This window comes from Centroberyx affinis, unplaced genomic scaffold (genome assembly GCF_046629955.1).
Source record: "Centroberyx affinis isolate AG114_WGS23_722 - 3 ecotype Tasmania unplaced genomic scaffold, CSIRO-AGI_Caff_v1 ptg003272l_1, whole genome shotgun sequence".
Lineage (NCBI taxonomy): Eukaryota > Metazoa > Chordata > Actinopteri > Beryciformes > Berycidae > Centroberyx > Centroberyx affinis.
The window spans coordinates 141,834-162,391 of NW_027281291.1; the positions used below are offsets into that span (position 1 = coordinate 141,834).

Genomic DNA, 20,558 nt, shown 5'->3' on the forward strand with positions numbered 1-20,558 from the left:
AACTAGTCAGCCAACCACGCAGGCAACCAGCCACCCACACACTCAGTCAGCCAGCCAACCAGCCACTCAGCCAACCATTCAGCCCAACCAGCCACTCAGCCAACCATTCAGCCCAACCAGCCACTCAGCCAACCAGCCAGGCACCAAGCCAGCCACTCAAGTCAGCCAGCCAGCCAGCCACCGCCCTGTCAGCCAGCCAGCCAGACAACCAGCCGACCAGCCAAGTTTGGGGAGGAAAAAAAGGGCAGAGGGAAAGAGTGACTTTCTCCTCTTTTGTCCCTTGAACTGATTTGTCCTTACAAGTACAGTCAACTCAACAAATACTTAAAAGTAATTGATACTGGATACTGATACTGATATGGAATCCAAAATGTTCCTGCATCAGACCCAGCTTCAAGTGTGATAAAGGTTTCAGGTATGTGTTCTTCGGAGTGTGCTTGATTTATTTTGCTGGACCCTATAACAGCCTGAAAAGTTGAGAAATGACTTGGAAGGAAAGATAAATCCAGCAGTCTGGTGCAAAATGGAGGCTCAGACGGCTGAAGTGAGTCTCATGTGCTGTTTGTTAAACACATGTAAGAGTCATCTGATAACTTCTGTGTCTGTAATGCAGTGGATTCACATGGTGTAGTTTCTCAAATAGAGCATTTGCAATTAACTAAAGGACAAAGGACCTCTTGTCATATGCAAATGTGGATCGAGACTGAGACATCAACATGCACCCCCCCATACAGACAGACACACACACACACACACACACACACTCGAGTCAGCAGCATATTTCAAAATCATCAAACCTTCTTCCCCTGGTGCCACACCTCATACTGATACGCACACACACACACACACACAAACACACACACCCCATGATCCATACACAAGTGCCAGATACACACTCCAACAGCCAAACATGTTGATAATTAGAGCCTTGTTATTGGAAGGTGTTATCACAACAATTAACACCCTAATGCGTGTGTGTGTGTGTGTGTGTGTGTGTGTGTGTGTGTATGTGTGTGTGTGTGTGCAAGCCTTCACGTTATTCAAACGGATGGGTGGTGAGGAGGTGTGCGCATTCCATTAATTCTGCCACACAGCCCTAACACACACACACACACACACACACACACACACGCACACACACACACACACACACACACACACAGCAAGGGTCCGATGTAACAATGAAACAGTTTTCCATTTGATAAAAGTTCCTGTGAATTCTGACACAATGGCAGCAGGAATAGTTGGAGTGATACATTCTGATTGATATCCAGCGGGGAGCAGAGACGAAGAGGAGGTGGGATGTGGGGGGCAAAGGAGATGAGGAACAGAAGGAGGCAGAAGTGCTGGGGAGTGGGAGGCGAGGGGAGAAAGGCGGGGAGCGTAGCCGGACTGTGCCGAAATGGATGGAAGAGGTAAAAGAGGAGGAGGAGGAGGAGGAGGAGGAGGAGACTGTGAGAAAGCAGGAGAGATTTTGAGAGGAGAGGAGGTGGAAGAGGAGACAAGGACAGGAGAGAGGGACGAGGTCACGGGGGGAGGTGGGAAAAAAGGGGGGGCGAGGGGGTGTTGAGATTATTTACAGAGTGGGGAGGTGGAGGAGGGGAAGTGAGGAGGAGGAGAAACGTGGGGAGCACTCCTGTGCATCTTAAATCTACAAGTTTTAACATCCTTGTTTTATCCTTTTTTCAACTTCTCTGTGTATGAATAATGAAAGACACTGTTAGAATAACTAACATTTTGGTTCTTCCAATAAGTGAATCTTCTATTTTCGGACTGGAAGCTTTGTCTGTCTGCCTGGGCGTTCATCATCTGTAAGGAATATTATAATATAAGGAAACCCTTGACAGAGTTAGTGGTGATCATTTGAATTTTCTATCTTGTAGCTTTGCCCAATGCTAACGTTTCACTCAAAGCATGTTTTTTCTATAAACCCTTGGCTACAGTGGGGCAGCGGCAGCAGGGACATCTGAAAAAGGACAGCACTGTCTGAAAGAGCTATGGGGTGTGCTCCCTCTGGAAAAACTCATTTCTGGTGATGTTGTTGTGGAGGATTATGATTTTAATCCACTATGTTAACAGCAGTTTAAAGGAAAATCAGTAATCCAAAGAACAGGGTAGACAAGCCACATGAAACCAAACTAAATCATGAGATTGGAAACCTCTTTTAGTCTGAAAATAACCCACACAGTGTTATTGATACATACTGAGAATCGACTATGTGACAGCTAATCATTAGCTTGTGCAAATGTATTTGGCACAGATAAAATTCTTGTTTTGGATGATATGTGAAGTTTTCATTGCTTTCATGGGACTTTGGGGTGTTTGGTTCAATCTTTTTCTTTATAGTTGGAATGTGAGTCCAGTTCTTGCTTTACTTTTAATGTTACGCCCTCTAGAGGACATTAAAGTCATTGACCTGTTGGTGGTCCAATGGAATGAAGAGGGGCAGTATAGGGCACCTTCAGCAAAGAGCACAGCCTCCTTAACACACACACACACACACACACACACACACACACACACAGACCCTGTGTACGACCATTAGAAATGTGTGCATCATTCTTACCGACGTGCCTAAGGTAAGAGAAATAAAATACTTCAGTGAGACACTTAAGGTATAAACTTAGGATACTTGATGCAACAGCATGCTGTTGTTTTCTTACACACACACACAACACTCTCTCACACACACGCACACACAGTGTCCAATCAGAGGGTGTGTAGGCTGGTGTAATGAGGTGGAGACGGTTGTCCATTACTTTCTGAGTTGATGGGCTCCTCACAGCAGTACACCCACAGCTGGAGGAGAGGAGGAGGAGAGTGTGCAAAAGTGTGTGTCTCTCTTGAAATGTTTGATGCTCACACACACAGGAGAAGTGAAGTGAAAAGACAAACAGGACATGCATGGATGCCTCAGTTTTTACTCGATGCTGACTGGGGTCTGGAAACTTACCTACATGCAAATACATGGACATCACTAATGCAAGATGAGGCCAACACAGACCTCCCTGACTCATAAAGTAGCATATTAACCATCTTGCATGCACACAGACCCAGAGACTGTGTGTCTCACCCCCTTCAGTCTAACACCACAGATCAGATGACCCAGGTAAAAGAAGGAACTGAGCTTACAAGGCTCACAATGACCAATTTGAGATTGCAATGTTTTCCTCCTGTAGAGCATAATTGAGATGACATTTCTGTATCATCTCCCAGTACCATTGCACACAATTTAGCAAAAAGAACTCAAGAAACCTGCATGATTTTAAGAAAAGGCAGACGATTCCCACCAGTTATAAAAAGCTATATTCTTTCAAAATCTACAAAAATTGGCAAAAATGTGCTCATACATGTAGATGACTTTCAAAATGACTTTCAAAATACTACTTTGGAATCTGGAAATACATTTTCTTATGTGCTGTTGACCACATACTGTATGTCTGCAAGTATATCCAAAATATGTTTTGGCCACTTCAAATATATTTTGAATGAATGTCATCTACATGTTCAAATACATTTTTGTATGTGTATTTGGAAACATATTTCTAAACTTGTTCTGAAGTACACATGAAATATATTTTTTGTAGCATAGGTAATCTCATTCACTTCAGTCAGGGAAGTGGCTCTTAAAAATAAATGATAAGTAGGCCTATAGCTTCAAGTCATTTTGTAAGACAGTAACAAAAACAAGGAACATGTATAAGTTGAGGACATGCAAAGTATCAGCTTGACTTTGATTTTTAGATGTTTACAGCTGTAAATGTGTCTCAAGGGTGTGTACAGAAGTAGAGCAGGTAAACATCGCCATCTAGAGATTAAAAGGAGTCTGTACTCTGTGTTACTGATGGACACAACTGGGACAAATATACGGCTTGATTTTAAGATTTTGCTGACTACTAACTGTACATCTTAGGTTTTTCCAGCCTTTCTCATCCATACCCTGGTGGAATAGTACTCTATACACCTCCATTCAAGTCTACTTATTTCAAAAGTGTTTAAGAAACTTCTGTTAAATGTTTCTAAATGTCTAAAGTAAATGCATGTTCAATTTGATATCCTCACAATTGAGCTAGGAAGCTTTCCATCCTTGACTGTATTTGAATAGAACTTCACTTTAAGTTACAAAGGGCTCAAGTAAGTTTCCTCAATCATTCAAATTTACTCCTATACAAAAAAAAAATTCAGCCACAGTAGCTGCGCAATTATACTGCAAACCAGACAACCATTCACTAATAAGGACAGAATACCAGAATGAAACTAAGCTGCTTCCTCTGCTCATATAAACAAAAAAGCAGCTGCACACATGTATCTTGAGTCAACTTTTATTATTATACACTTCATATGGCTCATTCTTTCTTAAAAAAAACCCCAACACTACAATGCTCATCAAAACCAAATTTATATTAAAACACTAGTAGTCGTTTTCTTTGCAAAGAAATCAAGATCCTCCCACCATGCCTTTTGAACATTAACACTGTTCCACATCAAAGAAAACATAAAAACTAATCCACGCATAGCCGTTTAACATTTACACAAAAATTACAAAAAAATAAAATAAAATTCAGAACATAGGTGGTGCAGAGTATCTACAAAACAACAGAATAAACTGATGAGCTTAAAGAAAGAAAAAAATATATTCCAGAGATCATTTCCTGCTGGTGTGTATTGTGTAATCTGTACAACACTGGAACTGTTTAGTGTGAGTGGTTCCAACATGTCGGGGAGGGCTTCCCAAAACGCCTCCTGCTCTAGCAACATCTTGACCTCACTCTTCAACACATCCATTCATTTCAAGAGGGTTTCTCAAAACCAAAGTGCCAAAGCAACCGGCTGTGAAATCTCGCTGTCTCACAGCGACACGGAACAAGCCGAACACTCCCGGTATCTCTTTGCCACTTTGCACTCCACAACAGTGACACAAGCCATTTCTAATGAATTTCAGCAAGGAAATACTGGTAAAGAGCAGAAAGGGAACTGCATAGCTAACAAATTATCAAAAAACAAACAACTGTAGCATTGGCGAACCCCTTTGTGCCACTTAACCCGTAAGGATACAATAATGGCAATAAAAGTTTTCCCCTGAATGAGGAAGAACTACAAGTGGGTATGAACTAGGCTCCATTGTGGTTTCGCAATGACAACTGTGCTCATCTCAGCCAATCCAATTTTGACAACATCCCCACTATACTGTGCAACAGTGCACACGACTATAGTCGGGGGAGCAGGGAATTCACACTTTCAGAGTTTCAGAAGGTAATCTGAACGGGACGGACTGCATCAGACATATCAGAGCAATTCAAAGGCTGCAAAATGAGGATTTAAAGAGAATACACCCTGCTCAGCAATATGTTTTACAGTGTTTTCCTTTTCATCTCAAAAAGATGGTGGTCAATTATTGACATCTATGCAAAGAACATCTTCCTGAATCTGTTCAGTTAGATTTGGCATATCCATATACACTGTAGATTAAATCACAAGATCCATGGTATGTTCTTTAGGGATATTCTGGAAATAATTTAATGCTATTTCTTATGTTTTGATACATCTGATTCTCATATATGAATGTGTCTATTTTTTTTATTATCATGGTTTTGTTACTTGGACAGAGCAAAATGCCCATTTGTGTTTACCATTCCAAGCTACATGGTATAAAGTTCGTCCAAGTGTCACTACTTTGAAGTTTCTTTTGTCCACAACACAATGAAGAGACTAACAGCTAAACCCGATGACACCAGGAAGATTGATCGAGACTGATGCCAAACAAAACATACACAGCATTCCAAAGAAATACACCATGAATCTGGAGATCTAGATCTAAAGCACAGTCCAAGTGAAACTGACTGTAACAAACAGTAGAGGTCTTAATTTTTCTTACCATAAAAAGGTACCAATTTATTATTCGTAGTAGTAAATAAAAGTAATTACACAAACTCTTCCTGAACAACAGTGGCAAAAAGTTAAAACATTTTGAGCAAAGAACATAGCTTGTAACATAAATCTTCAAGTGCTTCTTGAACTTCTCTCTTAAAGAGAACTTTTGGGAAACCCTCGTGAAATTTTCAAGCACAGTCTTGAAATAGCGTTTAAAGTAGGTAGACCACGCAGTATCGGGAAACCCACCCCAGGTTGGTAGAAACAGCAGTTGTACTTTGAGACTTCTATATTCAAGACAGAGCAGAACAGAGGCTGCATCTGTTTGTCCTTTTCCCATCATATTACCACCAGGCCCTCTCTCCTTCTTCCTGCCTTAAATATGAACAAATAGCCCACGGGTGGCGGGGGTTTTGTGTATTTATCTGAATGCATCACAGATATTGGTGAACTGGAATCTCTCAACACTCTCAACTTGGCCGTGTGGTTCAGCATGACCAGGGTTTGTGTTGCATGAAGCTAGGTTACAGTGTTCAACGCTGCAAATTCCCCTTGCTTATGATGTTTGCCCTCTGATCGCAACATAATAATGACGAAAAGAGGGAAGAGTTCAGAACAGCACTCTTTTTATGGGATGACTTTAGGCAAGGAGTGTTGGACAATAGACATATATATTTTTTTTTAAATTAAGAACTAGACAAAAAAATGATGAAGGGACTTCAAATTATCAGTCAACAAAATACCCGGCACATCCTCCATTATGCCATCCTAATAAACCACAGATGATAATCACAAAGTATCTTTGAGTTCTGATGTGAACCCGGTTTACTGCCTGATCAGGAATCCTAGACCAGTAGTCCTTATGGAGGCTTTACCAATGAAGGGGGCCGGAGTCTTTTGCTCTTCCTCTGGAGTAAGGTGAAATGTTCAAAACACTGCTGGCACTGGTAGTCTGTCTGTGTGTGTGTGTGTGTGTGTGTGTCAGTCATTTCTTAGCGTCGGGGGCCGTTGGGTCGTGGAGGAGGACCACCTGAGTAGAGCGAGAGAGGAGTGGAAAGGAAGATAAGAAGAAAGAACGAAGCTTGTTATATGATGGAAATAACACAATTGCATCCCTGTCCTTTAGAGACAAAAGGGTGAATAAAAGTGGTGATAAAAATCAGAAGTCACCAACCTGGGACGGACAGAAGTGGGGTGCGGACACTCTTTAGAGATGGAGGGGCGCCTCTGGTCCCGTGGGGCCCCCTGGGGCCCGGGTGGTACGGAGGGATGTGGTGGTGTGGGGGCCCGCGTGGAGGAGGGGCGCCGTAGGGGCTGTGTGCGGAGGGGGGGCCCCGAGGAGGGGAGGGGCCTCGTGGAGCTGGGGCCCCGAGAGAAGGACCAGAAGCCCGGTGCAAGGATAGCAGGGGAGGAGGTTTGGTTTTGGGATAGGAGCCTGGAGAGAGACCGAGAGAAATATAAGAAACACAGCAGGTCTGAATGCAACGGTCACCCTTCAGTTTACAATCCACTGGATGAAAGGAGAGGAACTTTGTCCTCTCACATGTCGGGTCTTATGTTTTCTATTTTGTATAATATATATGGATGATATATATGGATTGTATAAGGCACTAGACATGTGGAGACAGAATGAATGATCAGAATTGGACCCAAATCCTGGAAAAGTAGGTTGTGGGAAGATTAAAATACCCCCTGTCCACTCAACTACTCCATGCTCCATGTATAAAAGGTACTGGTTTGAGGAAAACATAGTAAGCTATTAGGAAGCCACAATAGCCTGCAATGTCAGTTTGGAGTCCTGAGAAAGAACAATTTTGAAAATCTGCGTCTCCATGGAATAGGTTGGAAAACCACTGCACTAGGGAACACTGTTGATTTATGTTTTCGGAATTTAGTGTAATGCAGTTCCCAAGAAACACAAGTCTCTGACCACACAGCCTGGCTTCTCAAAAATATTTGAACTTTATAGAGCATCTTTATCCGTTGGTTTAACAGTGTATCATTTGGGTTGCAAGAAGCGTTTATGGAACCCATACTTTCTTGTCTTTGGTGAAGGGTTAGAGCATGTCTTTGGTCAGCCGACACATCTTCTAAATCGTTTTTCTATCCACTAAGTACTAGGATCCGATCTGTTGAAGCCATGAACAGAGTGAGCTAGGATCAGAGCTCCACATGAAATGCAAAAAATAAGTCCAGTTCAACCCAAACCCAAGCGAAAACCCAAGTGAAAAATTCAGCCTGACCCATGACCATTGCGCACAGGTTTGGCTCGAAATGTCAAGCTCCAGCTGCGGCTCAGACTCGTCCCCTAAGCTAGGCGCTCTGCTTAGAACGTTCTTTGTGTGACATTTTTCCAAAAAATTGGTCATGGAAAGGAGGTGGCTTGATCTAATTTGAAAAAGTCTTGACAACCATATACAGTATAAGAACCTCAAATAGTCTAGTAAAGCCCGTCTGCGGTCTAACCTGGTGAAGGCAAGAGAGGAGTGGGTTGAGGTGGGGCGTGGTCCACCAAGGGTTCAGGTAGCGGCCCTGCTGCTCCGGGTCCAGGCTGGGGTTGAGGGGGCCCAGGAGGAGTAGGGAGCAGGGGAGGGGGCTTCCCCAGACCTGGAGGTAACATGTTCCCCCTCTCCCCCTCGATGGTAGAGGCTGGAGGGAGAAAATGAGGGAGAGATGAATAAAAGCAAGCAGAGCGAGAAAATAAAGAAAGACAGGAATGGTGTGAAGCGAAGAGTGTGAAAGGACCCGAGAAAATGAGAAAGGTTGGTTGCTTTTGCGGTTGGCTTCTTGCGGGAAAACAAGTGTATATCTGTCGGCATGGGTGTGTGAGAGAGGCTGAAATGGGTTAGGGTTCTGATTGGGTTTAGGGTTCAGGTTCTCGTAGGTATTACTGTGTAATCGGCGTCCCACCTTGTACGTGGTCCTGCCGGGTACGCAGATACTCTGAGATGGTTCCAATCTCCTCGGGGTAGAGGTGCACCCCCTCGGCCAGCAGCAAGAGGAGCTGGCGGGTGTCGGAGGGCACGGCGTGGCGCTCAATCTTCTCCCGGTCCAGGAAGTCATCCAGCAGTTGCGACGCCCGCGCTGCAATGTCCGCCGGGTCCCTCGGAGGGCGCTCTTTGACGAGTCCGCGCCCATACTCGGCCGCGACAAAGTCCATGGCTTGGTCCTTGGGCATGTTGCGGTGGACTGGGAGGAAATTGGTAGGATTATTGGTGAGGTGTCAGAGGGCTGAAGGCGGCAAACTTGAAATGAGAAAAGCCAAAAAAAAAACAGTAGAGACAGCAGTAAAATTATCGGGGCTTCTTACAGGTTTGTGATCCGCTCATTTCATATTGAGATGGGTTTTGTTTTAATGTGATGTTCTGATCAGCAAATTCTGCTGAGGTGATAAAGTTATATATTTGGTGTGATTGGGATTTGTGATTTGTTTTGGGGGGTTGGGATGGGGGTGGGAGCATGCGATTTGTGTGAGGAATGCATTTACTAGAAAATGAACACTTTGCTAGATCGTGTCTTTGGACATTTTAGTTGGTATGTTAGGATTGATATAATAAGCTTTGAAAATTTCAAAAATGTTCAACGCAGTGTGAATTAACCTTAGAAGATTTGGTTTATCTATGCAATGCGTAATTGACATTTGCTTTGAATATATATTAATGGCTCGTTTTAATGCAGTTTGGTTATATAGAGCAAACTCGATTGTTTATTTATATACTTTTGGGTTTTCACACTTTGTGTTGTGAGTTACAGAATGGACTGTAGCGTGTTATGGATACAATTACTTGTGTTCGAACAGTTTTGATGTTTTCATTTTGTATTATGCATACTTGTCTGTCTTGTATGTTATCAGTAAAAGCAATTTGAATTGAAAAATGTCAATTTTGAATACCTTAAAAATTACTTTTGAGCTGAACTGAGGCAAAATTGGTTGGTTTTAGACACGCTCAATAACTTATGTACTGTATTTCTGCATGATGAAATTATTTTATATGATGTAATATAAAATAACAACACAAAACCATCTGAAAAAAGCTCTTACTTGTATTATTAGTTATGTGTTAGATTTTCTGATCGGTTGTATGCAGGTCTTTGTGGACACTGAAATTGTCACGATAGTTCCACAAATTAAATTGTACAAAAAAAAATTCTTATATCGAGTCGGCTTGAACATATCTACTTTGTTTTGGTATTTGGTAAAACCGAATGAATATTGTGTTAGATGGACAATCCTTGTCTCGGCTTTGATAGACTTTTATGGATGTAAATATATCAGTTATTACAATATTTATCAACAAAGACAGGGTAGTACAATTGGAGAGTGCTGAATTTCCGTATTTAGAAATGTAAACAAATGTGGCATTTGTTTTTATAGGAGTTTTTTATAGCTTGAGTTTGTTTTTAGATATAATCCACTTCAGATTTTGTGTAAATAAGCCTTAAAAGTAAAGGAGTTGGTGGAATTGACATATGATGTACATTGAAATAGGCCGTCAGTCGAGCTGAGCCTAGAGGAGGAACAGAGGGTTTTAACTGAGACGGTTTAGCTAGATTCGAAGGGATGAGGGGTAGGGACTTACTTTTGAGGGATTCTGAGAATATGATAACAGTGCAGGAGGAGAGAGCTACGTTTGTCTGCTCCACCAGAATACATAACGGGGAGCCATCTGCTCGGACATCCTGCAGGGCCCGGGTCAGGCCCGACTCCGCCTGAAGGTAGAGCATTTCCACTGACAGGCCACGCTCCTGCAAGCACTGTCCTAGCGATTTGGGGTAATCCCTTTGAGAGGAAGAGAAACACTTTGTTAACTTGACATTTATGTAGTTGGTGACCTGCCATATAGAGAAACCTGGTGAATAATGAGCTAATCATAAGGACCTGGCTTGCAAACACTGGCCAACTGATTTGATTAAACCTCTGAGAGAAGAACAGAGGTGGCTTGATTAACTTAGGGGCCGGCCAGACAGAGATTTTATATCCTTCAAAAACAGATTGAGCCAATGTATTCTCTATGGGGCTGATATGCTATTTTTTTTGTATTTTTTCAGAAGTCAAAACAATTTAAACTTTTTTCAAAATTTTCAAAATGTAAGAGTAACTTGTTTCACTAGTATACAGTTTCCCAGAGTTGCATGAATACCAGCCTATCAATTTGCAAAGACAGAAACAGAACTAGTACGACCTGGCAGAATATTAGTGCAGCGTTTGGTCTTTGAGGTTGGTTGTACACTCACTGAGCACTTTATTAGGAACACCTTACTAATACTGGGTAGGTATCAGCTTTCAGCTCAGTGTCAACCAGCTACCAACGTGACATCCGCCTCCAGGTTTGACGTGTTGCATTCTGAGATGCTGTTCTGCTCACCACAGTTGTAAAGAGGTTATCTGAGTTACTGTAGACTGTTCTGTCAGCTCCAATCAGTCTGGCCATCCGTCCGCAGAACCGCCGCTCACTGGATGTTTTTTGTTTTTCGCACCGTTCTGTGTAAACTCTAGACTGTTGTGCATGAAAATCCCAGGAGATCAGCAGTTTCAGAAATACTCAAACCAGCCCATCTGGCACCAACAACCATGCCACGGTCAAAGTCACTGAGATCACATTTTTTCCCCATTTTGATGCTTGATGTGAACATGAACTGAAGCTGCTGACCTGTATCTGCATGATCTTACGCATTGCACTGCTGCCACATGATTGGCTGAATGGATAATTGCATGAATAAGCAGGTGTACAGGTGTTCCTAATAAAGTGCTCGGCGAGTGTATATAAACACAATGTTCAAATTGTGAATCCTGATATTTTCAAAAACGCCTCGCTTTTGTTTCGCATTCCAATCGGACAAAGAACGGACAGTGACGGATCAATGTACAAATGTAATGTTTTATCCATTTCTGTCTGGCTGCCCCCCTACAGTGTGCTTTACCAATGAAAATCTAACTTTGACTCATCATTCCTTTTGTGTGGTGGATTCTGTGTGTGTGTGGACATGATATCCCTCGCTTTAGCCAGCACCCAGGACAGCATGTGCTGCTTTGGATCTCTCATCGATGTGTTAAATGTTGTGAGATGTATTTAGGTAGACCCCTTACTGGATATAAAGACACCAGAAGAGTTCTGTCAATTTATTATTTGAGGAGAGATTTTTGTTGCCAGGAAATACATGCCTCATTTATCTGGCAAGATATTAATGGTTTTTTTTTAGAATTCGCAGAATTGAGAGTGGTTTATGCAAGCCCATTTGTCAAAAGGAAAAATTCACCCTAAAACACTTTTAACACCGTCAAAAAAAGCTAGTGGTGACTGGTGGTGTAACTTGTTTTTCTGGGCCCATTTTGTTGTTTGGTGGTGTATTTTTCCCACGGCGCAGCCAAGGGCATCACGAGGCAAATTCAGGTCAGGCAGTCAGTCAGGCATTGTGAGATGATGCACTTCATCAGATGGCCTCTAGAGGGCGTCTCAGACTGCGAGATGCAGTGTTCCCCAATAAAGAGGCACAAAATCAAAAGTTGGTCAGTGTATAGAAATGGATTTATCTGGGGGTCAATTTAACAAATATTGAGCCGTTCTCTAGCTTTGGGTGTGGAAAGTTAATTTACGCACAACGAACACAGGCACATGACTGGAAGCTAATATGGCCAAGCGTTAGCTAACTAACACAGCCAGCACTGTAGAACAGTTAGCCATGTTAGCTCCCAGGCGGGTGCTAAAGTTCGTAGCATGCATAATCTTTCACTCACCCCAGGATAGGCTAAAGCTAGAGAACGGCTCAATATCTGTAAAATTGGCCCCCCGACACTTTACGGTCTGGTCTGTGTGGATTGTAAGCTGCTGTCCTGTTATGTACCATTTGAATGCCAATGAAGAAAATAAACATGGTCATTGTATGATTTCTTGTCCAATTACACCCGCTTCACTTTACAGGTCCGGTACCATGTAAATACATAGGAATTACTATTGAATTGTAGAAAATAGACACACTTCACTTTACAGGTCTGGTACTATGTAATTATATATGAACGCAAATATGTTGTTGTATAATTATTAGCCACGTTACTGTGTAATAGTTTTTTTTGTTAACGTCTACTTAGAAATAGTTCATACGTTGTTAGGGACCTGTAAAATGAAGGGTTACCACATTTTTCAATATTTGTACACTTCATGTTTTAGACTGACCTACTGTTCACAATTTCTCACACCCAGTGTTTAAAGCCAAGGTCAGCCTAATATGCTCAATTGAATCAGTGCATCCCTAGTCGCAACAAGGAAAAGACATGAGACAAACAAGTAATTCACTTATGAGTAGGAGCTTATTTAAACTTAAGACAACTTACCTAACTCAAACTGCGCAGTTTGCCTGATATTGCCCCAGTAATAATTATCAGTGATTAGTTGCTGATGTGGAAGTGAAAAACCAGATGTTTTTGTGCATTTTCAGTAAAGTAGTTAAGAGCATTTTGACCACTTAAACAACCAGTTTGAGCAGAATAGAGCACAATAGAGAGCTTTCAGGTGTTGTAACATCCTCTGGCAGCCATAGTGGAGGTTTTTAGCTTTGGGCAACAATAACTGTGAGCAACTGGTTGGGTTTCTAAATGTACAACTTGGCTGTTGGCATATTTTATATTTAGATAATGTCAGCTTGTTAGCTAGCAGTTAACCAACCCTGCCTTGTTCTGAACACATCTAGCCAACACTAGCCAACACATCTAGTAGAAGCAAATGTTAGCGCTAGCAGTCACAGTTTAACGTTAACATTTGTTGCTTCATTAAATTAGCCTGCTGGCTAGTTAGCTAGCTAGCAATGCCAAACGTCGACTCTTCAAGCTACAACTCAATAGTTTTGGAGTTTTGGAGAACAAAACAGTTTAACAAGACAGTTTACTATGCCCAGTAACCTACATTTACTAACCAACTTACTTTCTTTTTCTAGCCCGGTTGTTATATATCTAGCCATTACACAGCCAGTTCTCCAATGGACGTCTATGCACCAGACGTGGTTGATAGATTTGTGAAGCCTCTATTTGTTCATCATGCTTGAATGAATTTTTGATGTTGCATGACGTAGTTAAATCTTTTGTGTACTCCTCTCCTACTATAAACTAATTTTGAGATCAGATGCAGCAGTATGAATTTTTAAGTGCTGTCCTTGTGTAATCCTATTGCAGCAAAGGGAGTGAGTGCAGAATTTATTATTGTTCAGTTCCGTACAGCATCCACGCTAAAGAATCCACAAAAATGTCATTAATTGATTTATCATGCACACAAAATAACTCAAAATGTGGGCATTGGACCAGTATGTCAGTTCACAATAACAACCTTTTTTTTTTTAAATGCATGAAATTGAAGTTGTTTTGTGAGAAAGTGCGACCTCAGTCACATTTGAGCTGCACAGTGAATGGGATTGTTACTCAACAGCATTTAGATCAGAGACTGTATTCAAGAACATTGTGGCTTTGGTGGAGAGGCCGTGTGTGAATATTGCTTTCAAACTGTGTTACAATGGCAGCCTATATTGCATATTCCTAATGTGCTGACACAAATTTAAACCCGACTATGGTGTGCAGTTATTCATGCAGAGATGATTCGCCCAAGTGTATGTTCAGTCTGTTTTCATGCAAGAATGACACGGACGTAATCATATAATGCCACATTTTAATTTGTGAGGAGGTTGTAAAGTCAGTGAGCTGACAGCAAAACACAGCTGTCACCCTGGTTTGTTCTTTAGGTGACATGTTCAATTCACATAGGCAGTTACTTTCTTTACGTTTTGTTTGCTTGATGTCAGAATAAAAACATTTCTGAAAAAGTTCCGGTCCAATGAATGATGAATTTTCCTTTGAATGATACATTTCCACCATGTGCCTAAATTGTTGTCTAGGCCTTCTCTTAGTGTTTCTAGTTTTTCCATATCCGACTATGGATGGCAGATAGAAATGTATGTTTTTTGGCCAAATCTGGAACAATTATAAGGATACATATTAAATGTGCACCTAAATAAAATATTGCAAAATATAATGAAAGAAACAGGTACGTTTTTCATGATTTTATGCTGCAAAATATGCTCCTGAGGACATCAGGAGCATCACAGCCACACAAGATTTTTTTGGGTATTAACATTTTCGCTTTCCATATAAACTCAAATGAAGTGTCCCTTTTGAGAAAAACAACAAGAACAAGATTTACCAGCTTGTTTGAATCACTGTAAGAACTCATTAAGAGTACCACACCTACAAACAACATATCTCATAAATTTCTAAGCAGCTTGTGATTGTGTCATGTGCATAAGTTCTTTGATACAGCATCCAGAAACTTGCCGCAATAACTTTGAATACATATTTGAGCAGGTGCAGCCTTTTCCCAGAAACAGAGTTTGTCACATTAGCCAGAACCATGCTGAGGAATGCTGCCTTATGTTGAAATACACGTGCGGCAATAAAAGAAAAAAATAATGGGAGTGCTGTCCTGGATCATTATTTAGAATGATATAGTTCACATTTTCATACTGGGGTAACACTTTCAAACTATATTAAATGCAAAATCATCTTGACCCTGAGACCATTGGTTCCATTTTTCTTTGAAATTTTACTTTGGCCAGCTCCTTCAGAACCCGAATGAACTATCACTGATAAAAATAAGGATTGAATCAACTGAGAAATGCCACCATACCCACTGCCATCAGACTTTTAGTCTGTGCTGAAATGGTGCCATTTTATTCAAGTATTTCTAGTGAGAGAAAGGAAAGCCAGCACCTGTACTGTAATTGCTCAGACACACCTACCATCATACTGTGGTCAGTATGCAAATTACGGAAGAGAATGCTGGTGTGTGGCCTTTGGCATTGCAATCACATCCATCATATGAGGCGTTTGACGAGCTTGGCTTTTGGCGAATAACTCTGGTTACTTGACAAGTTTAGCAATTTGCTCACAACAAGAATTTGTCCCAGTCGACAGGTGAACACATTCCACACAGATTTACCACATGTTCCTGCTTTGTACATTCCACATGTTCTGCCTCCTACACCGAGGCCAGAGGGAACTGATTATACACTAGTCCTGTCAGATATGTGAGGAGCTATCACTTTCACACATGCAAATCACCACTCCCTGTCAAGTCAATCAACAGCAACAGGTTACCGAAAGTGCTATGGTTAGCTAGCTAGATTTAGGGCTAAAAATGTTTCTTAAATCCCATTTTATGTAGCCAGATGCCAGGAAAAAACAATCATCTTCCTAAGAGAAAGACATCGGAGGAAGAGCAGAGGGAGAAGGAGAGAGTGAGAGTGCCTCGCTGGCCAGAACGGTAGCCGTGGTTAAATCATGATGTGGCGAAAGGCGAGGTCAAGATATGCAGAGAATTTCCAAGAGTTATGCAGACAAGTGAGTGGAATTAGTGTAGGGAAAAGTGAATCTCAAGAAAAAAAATGTCAGATCTCAAAGTGGCGGCCTCAAAATGCACTGACATACAAATGGGCCAGTGGTGTCAGTGTTTGGGCTAGTAACTTTGTGGAAAATTGGCCTCAACCCCTGGATGGGATCAGGTCTGGGCAGTTTTTAGAAGTATTTAGAAATATAGACAGGGACATTGGCAATTTATCGAAGAGAAAATAAACTCTGTGCCAACAATGATACAGTTACAAGAGCACTTCATGCTTTAACAGATCATTGTGTGCCACAATCCAGGGAGCGCCTCGTCATACCAGGGATGATCTTGTATAAACAAACTCGCATTACATGTCAATAGCATCTAAGCCTCGGGTAACCCTTGATTGATGCTTGTAATTGCAAGAACAATGATGTGAGCGATCCCCATAGATCACAACAACAAGCCCTGACACATACTGTTGCGTAAAGCCTCTATGCATCATAAACTAACCCTAACCCAGTGACACCAGAGGGTCAGGTAGTGGGTGTGCCGTTGCAGCCGAGCCTCCATGCAGTGGGGGAATGTTGGCCAAACCCAGCGCGCATTACTGTGATTTATGTATTTTATGTTTCATTGTGTCTATTAAACAATCGAAAGGTTTCAAAATCAGGCATTAGCCCATAATCTACTTGAATTTACTGCCATATTGGATCAGGACCGTTGAGGCAGGACTGACTCTCATGTTAACACATTATTTCTCATATGTATAATCAGTGGAGGAGAAAAAAAACAAAACAATCTCCACCTGCTTAAACATGTGGGCCTATATAGAGCAAAGAAATGGAATGGAGTATGAGTTATCAAACCCTATATGTTCATGTAAAATTCACCCAAACTTTCCGCTCCAAAATCTCAATTGCTTTTGTCGTTTTGACTTTTGCTGTCAGTACTCACATGCACTGGTTGGTGACAGAGAGGACCACACAGTCGGCCGGCTTCCTCTCCTCCTGCACCTGCCTGTAGAACTTCTGGTACAGGGCTTTGCGTCTGTCTGCAGGGCTGGAGCCCTCCGGCTTGGCTGTGGGGCGGAGGGGGTGGGGGGTGGGGAAGGAGAGGCGAGAGGAGAAAGAGAAGAGAGAGGGGAGGATAGAAGACAGTGGGACAGGGTGGTCACATGGTATCTCTGCGGGTTAGAGTGTAATAATACAATGTGTTGTGATTTTGCAATACAACTGTGGAGGAGACGTTCAAATGCAGCCACACTCAAAATTTTGGAGATTTGATTCTCTTGACAGAAAAATATAACCAGCAAAAAAAATTCAACCAGAACAATCTGCAATGTGTATAGAGTTTAAGTGAATTAGATTTTTAGTGTGAAGAACTTTGAGTGAAATTCAGCTCCATACATCTTGTCAGACATAGTGAAATTATATTTTTACTGTCCTATACCAGGCTTAATGCTTCTGGTTGTCGTTTTGGATTCCTTGTATCTTACTCATTAGCCTACTTGTGCCAAAGCTTGTCAAAATCAGAGTCAGAGTTTTAACAGTTGACAGTTTCAAAAGCTTGTTTTATCAGGTGAATGAACATGGAATGACCGTTAAGGATCATCACTGCGGAAAATCCCAAAACAGGAATCTGGCCATTCCAGTTATCTGAAAGTGATCCAGTGTGTGCAGAGAAAGAACCACACACATGTTTTGGTGTGTCCATCTTCTGGTGTTTCCACTCTTAGTTTAACTGGTTTGTTTGAATTTTTTAGTGATCAGTGCGAAGAAAAAAGACTCACCATTTTGTTGATGCTTGTAGCCCTCATACTTCACGCCTCCGCTGTAGTTGTGCTTTTGGTCGAGCTCTTCGTAACTGAAAGAGCAGCAATGAAACAGAAGCATCTTTTAATGCACTATCATGAAAAAGGCTTACTGTTCACAAGGTCATCACACTTGATTGTAGATTTTACACACGCCAACACTGAGAAACACTCTTTTGTACGTCACTGTTTCTTTTAGGCCCCCACAGCGGTGTGCTTTAATGAGCCTGGGTCCCAGAATTAAACTCTTGGCATTTATTGGCGCTGCACCATGGCCAAATATTTGGTCGGTATGGTGTACCTCAACCTAAATCATTTGACAGTTTCTCTCTCTCTCCATCAAAAACAATCTTGCCAATCTAAGCAAACACATCCATCCATCAACCTAAACAGTGGCACCTGTCTCTCAACCCAAGGATCAGAATCTGGCAAGACAAGTGTGCCAGTGCATGTGAAGTCTGGGAGCTGGGGATTATCTTTAGCTTTTATACTATCTTTGATTGGGCACATATGACAATATTTTGCATCACCCATGGCCTCACAAGCCCTCAACACCTTTGCTTGTATTGTGAGCCAATCTACACAAACAAAGGCATAACTATCAGTTTAATTTCTACTTAACTAAGATTACACCTATTGTTCTCAGCTATTGTGTGGTGTTGAGAAATGACATTGTTGTGTATTGTTGTGTGTCAGTGTAACTGACTCGGTTACACTGACTCAGTTCTTTTGGCAAAGACCCAGGTGACTCACTGGGCAATCCTATCACTGTGTGACATTCTAATAAAGTTAATGAAGTGAAATCAGCTGTAAAGACTTGAAATGTAGGATACTTTTGTGTAAAACACACCTCTGCAGTAGCCCCCCGCTGTGAGACAGATTGCACAATAAGAAGGACAACAATAATGTGAACTGATTTAGATAAACTGCTTCTGTAGATATTACAACTAGAAGGGCACAGAGAGCGCAGACCTCCGCCAAGGTGCGTGCTATTATTGCTTGTTCGTGAGTCGGATCCGCTCCAAAATGTAATGGGTTCTTCCTTGGCCCATGCTACACCCTTCCATGAAGTTTCATGAAAATCAGGACAGTAGTTTTTCCGTAATCCTGCTAACAGACAAACAAACAAACGGCACCGAAAACGTTACCTCCTTGGCGGAGGTAATAATTGGCAGACAGCTGAAGTTGTTGGTCCAGAGCGGCTGCACCACTCACTCAGTTTGGGTGCTGGACTGATATGAATCACAAGCCTGTGTGTTAACCGTATGCTGTGTGACTGGAGGCATTTTAGACTCTCTTATAATACATTTAAGATTTGAAAAGGCCTCTCAACATCAGACGCAGCTACTCAAGCGTGGATGGAACACAAACGTACAGCTTCCCAGTAACAAGTAGGTTACAGTCTGCGTAATCATGCATACTATTGGACTAATGAATGTTATGCAACTGTGGCTTTAGCATCTTCAACTGAGTAACGTAAATGTGACTCTGTTACCTATCGAGTGCATCCTTGCGCTCCTCCGTCCTGTCCTCTCTGGTGGGGTACGGCGCTGCTCGCCGAAACGATCGTAGCGGCTGAGCACTGCACAACACAAGAGGCAGATGTTCTGGAGCTTGCAACATAACTACCGTTAACTATCTGGTGCAAGGAGGCTGGTTATCGGCTGCTCAGATCTTCCACTGTTTTGCTCTGCGTGCAGCTGCTTACTTAGCACGTTAGCTGGTAACGCGAAACCCGCTTGCTGCGAGGAACCATTTTACTCACCTTCCATTTGGGTTGGGTTGTGTCCGCCTGCCAGCTGCGGACGATTTTGCCCAAGAAGACATTTCCTCCGTTTCTTAACTTCACCCTAATACACCCGGACGTTTAATCACAACGCCAGAAGAAGAATAATGCCTGGTTGGTTGATTGTTGAACTACTACACTGTCGCTGAGAGGAGGAGCTTCCACTGTAACCCCATTTCCGCGTACCTCCTACGTCGTCATGTGCGACGGGAGTTTGTTTTCAAAGGGTCCACTTGTAATTTTTACCGGCGCACGCCGAAACTACCCGGGGTAGGCGGAGTCAGCACTTCATGTAAAAATGGGCTAGGCCGCGAAGTGCGCCGGATGACCCGCTCCAACCTGACGACCAAAACCGGACAAACACTTGCAGGGCTGAGGGTTTTCCCATCCAATACGGGATTTAGCTGCTAATGCGTTTCTACCCTTGTCCTGTAGCTATATGTTTTGTCGCTACACCACCCATAGCTACTGAAATAACGATTTTGTTATCTGGTTGTTGTGGAGCACGTGACGCGCTGCCGCGGGGTGCCTTTGTGTACTTCATTTTAGGTAGGCTCCGCTTACTTAAAATACGTACGTCAAACCCGAGCGCCCCGGCGTTAATAACAAGCGCAGCCAAAGTATAGGCGTTAATAAAGAGACGCCTGTTGCAGATAATTTGGTTTATGAGATATGACCTGTTGCAAATATCTTGCATGAAAACATATGAGGTTTCTTTGGACCAAAT

General features: G+C 42.2%; 1 protein-coding gene across 2 annotated transcripts; it reads right to left on the minus strand.

The window, feature by feature from the left end:
* Window positions 1-4,320: 4,320 nt before the first annotated feature.
* LOC139660312 (nuclear receptor coactivator 5) lies at window positions 4,321-19,952 on the minus strand. Of its 2 annotated transcripts, XM_071538415.1 has the most exons (9): window positions 19,811-19,921; window positions 19,541-19,627; window positions 18,025-18,098; window positions 17,190-17,313; window positions 10,452-10,651; window positions 8,782-9,060; window positions 8,338-8,520; window positions 7,046-7,306; window positions 4,321-6,901 (listed from the first exon to the last, which is right to left on the minus strand). In XM_071538415.1, exons 1-9 carry the CDS (start codon window positions 19,870-19,872, stop codon window positions 6,864-6,866), a joined length of 1,308 nt encoding a protein of 435 aa, XP_071394516.1. In that variant the 5' UTR covers window positions 19,873-19,921; the 3' UTR covers window positions 4,321-6,863. The 2 variants fall into 2 exon arrangements, with proteins under 2 accessions (XP_071394516.1, XP_071394517.1); XM_071538416.1 differs by lacking the exon at window positions 19,541-19,627 and having other exon boundaries at window positions 19,811-19,952.
* Between the last annotated feature and the right edge of the window lie 606 nt (window positions 19,953-20,558).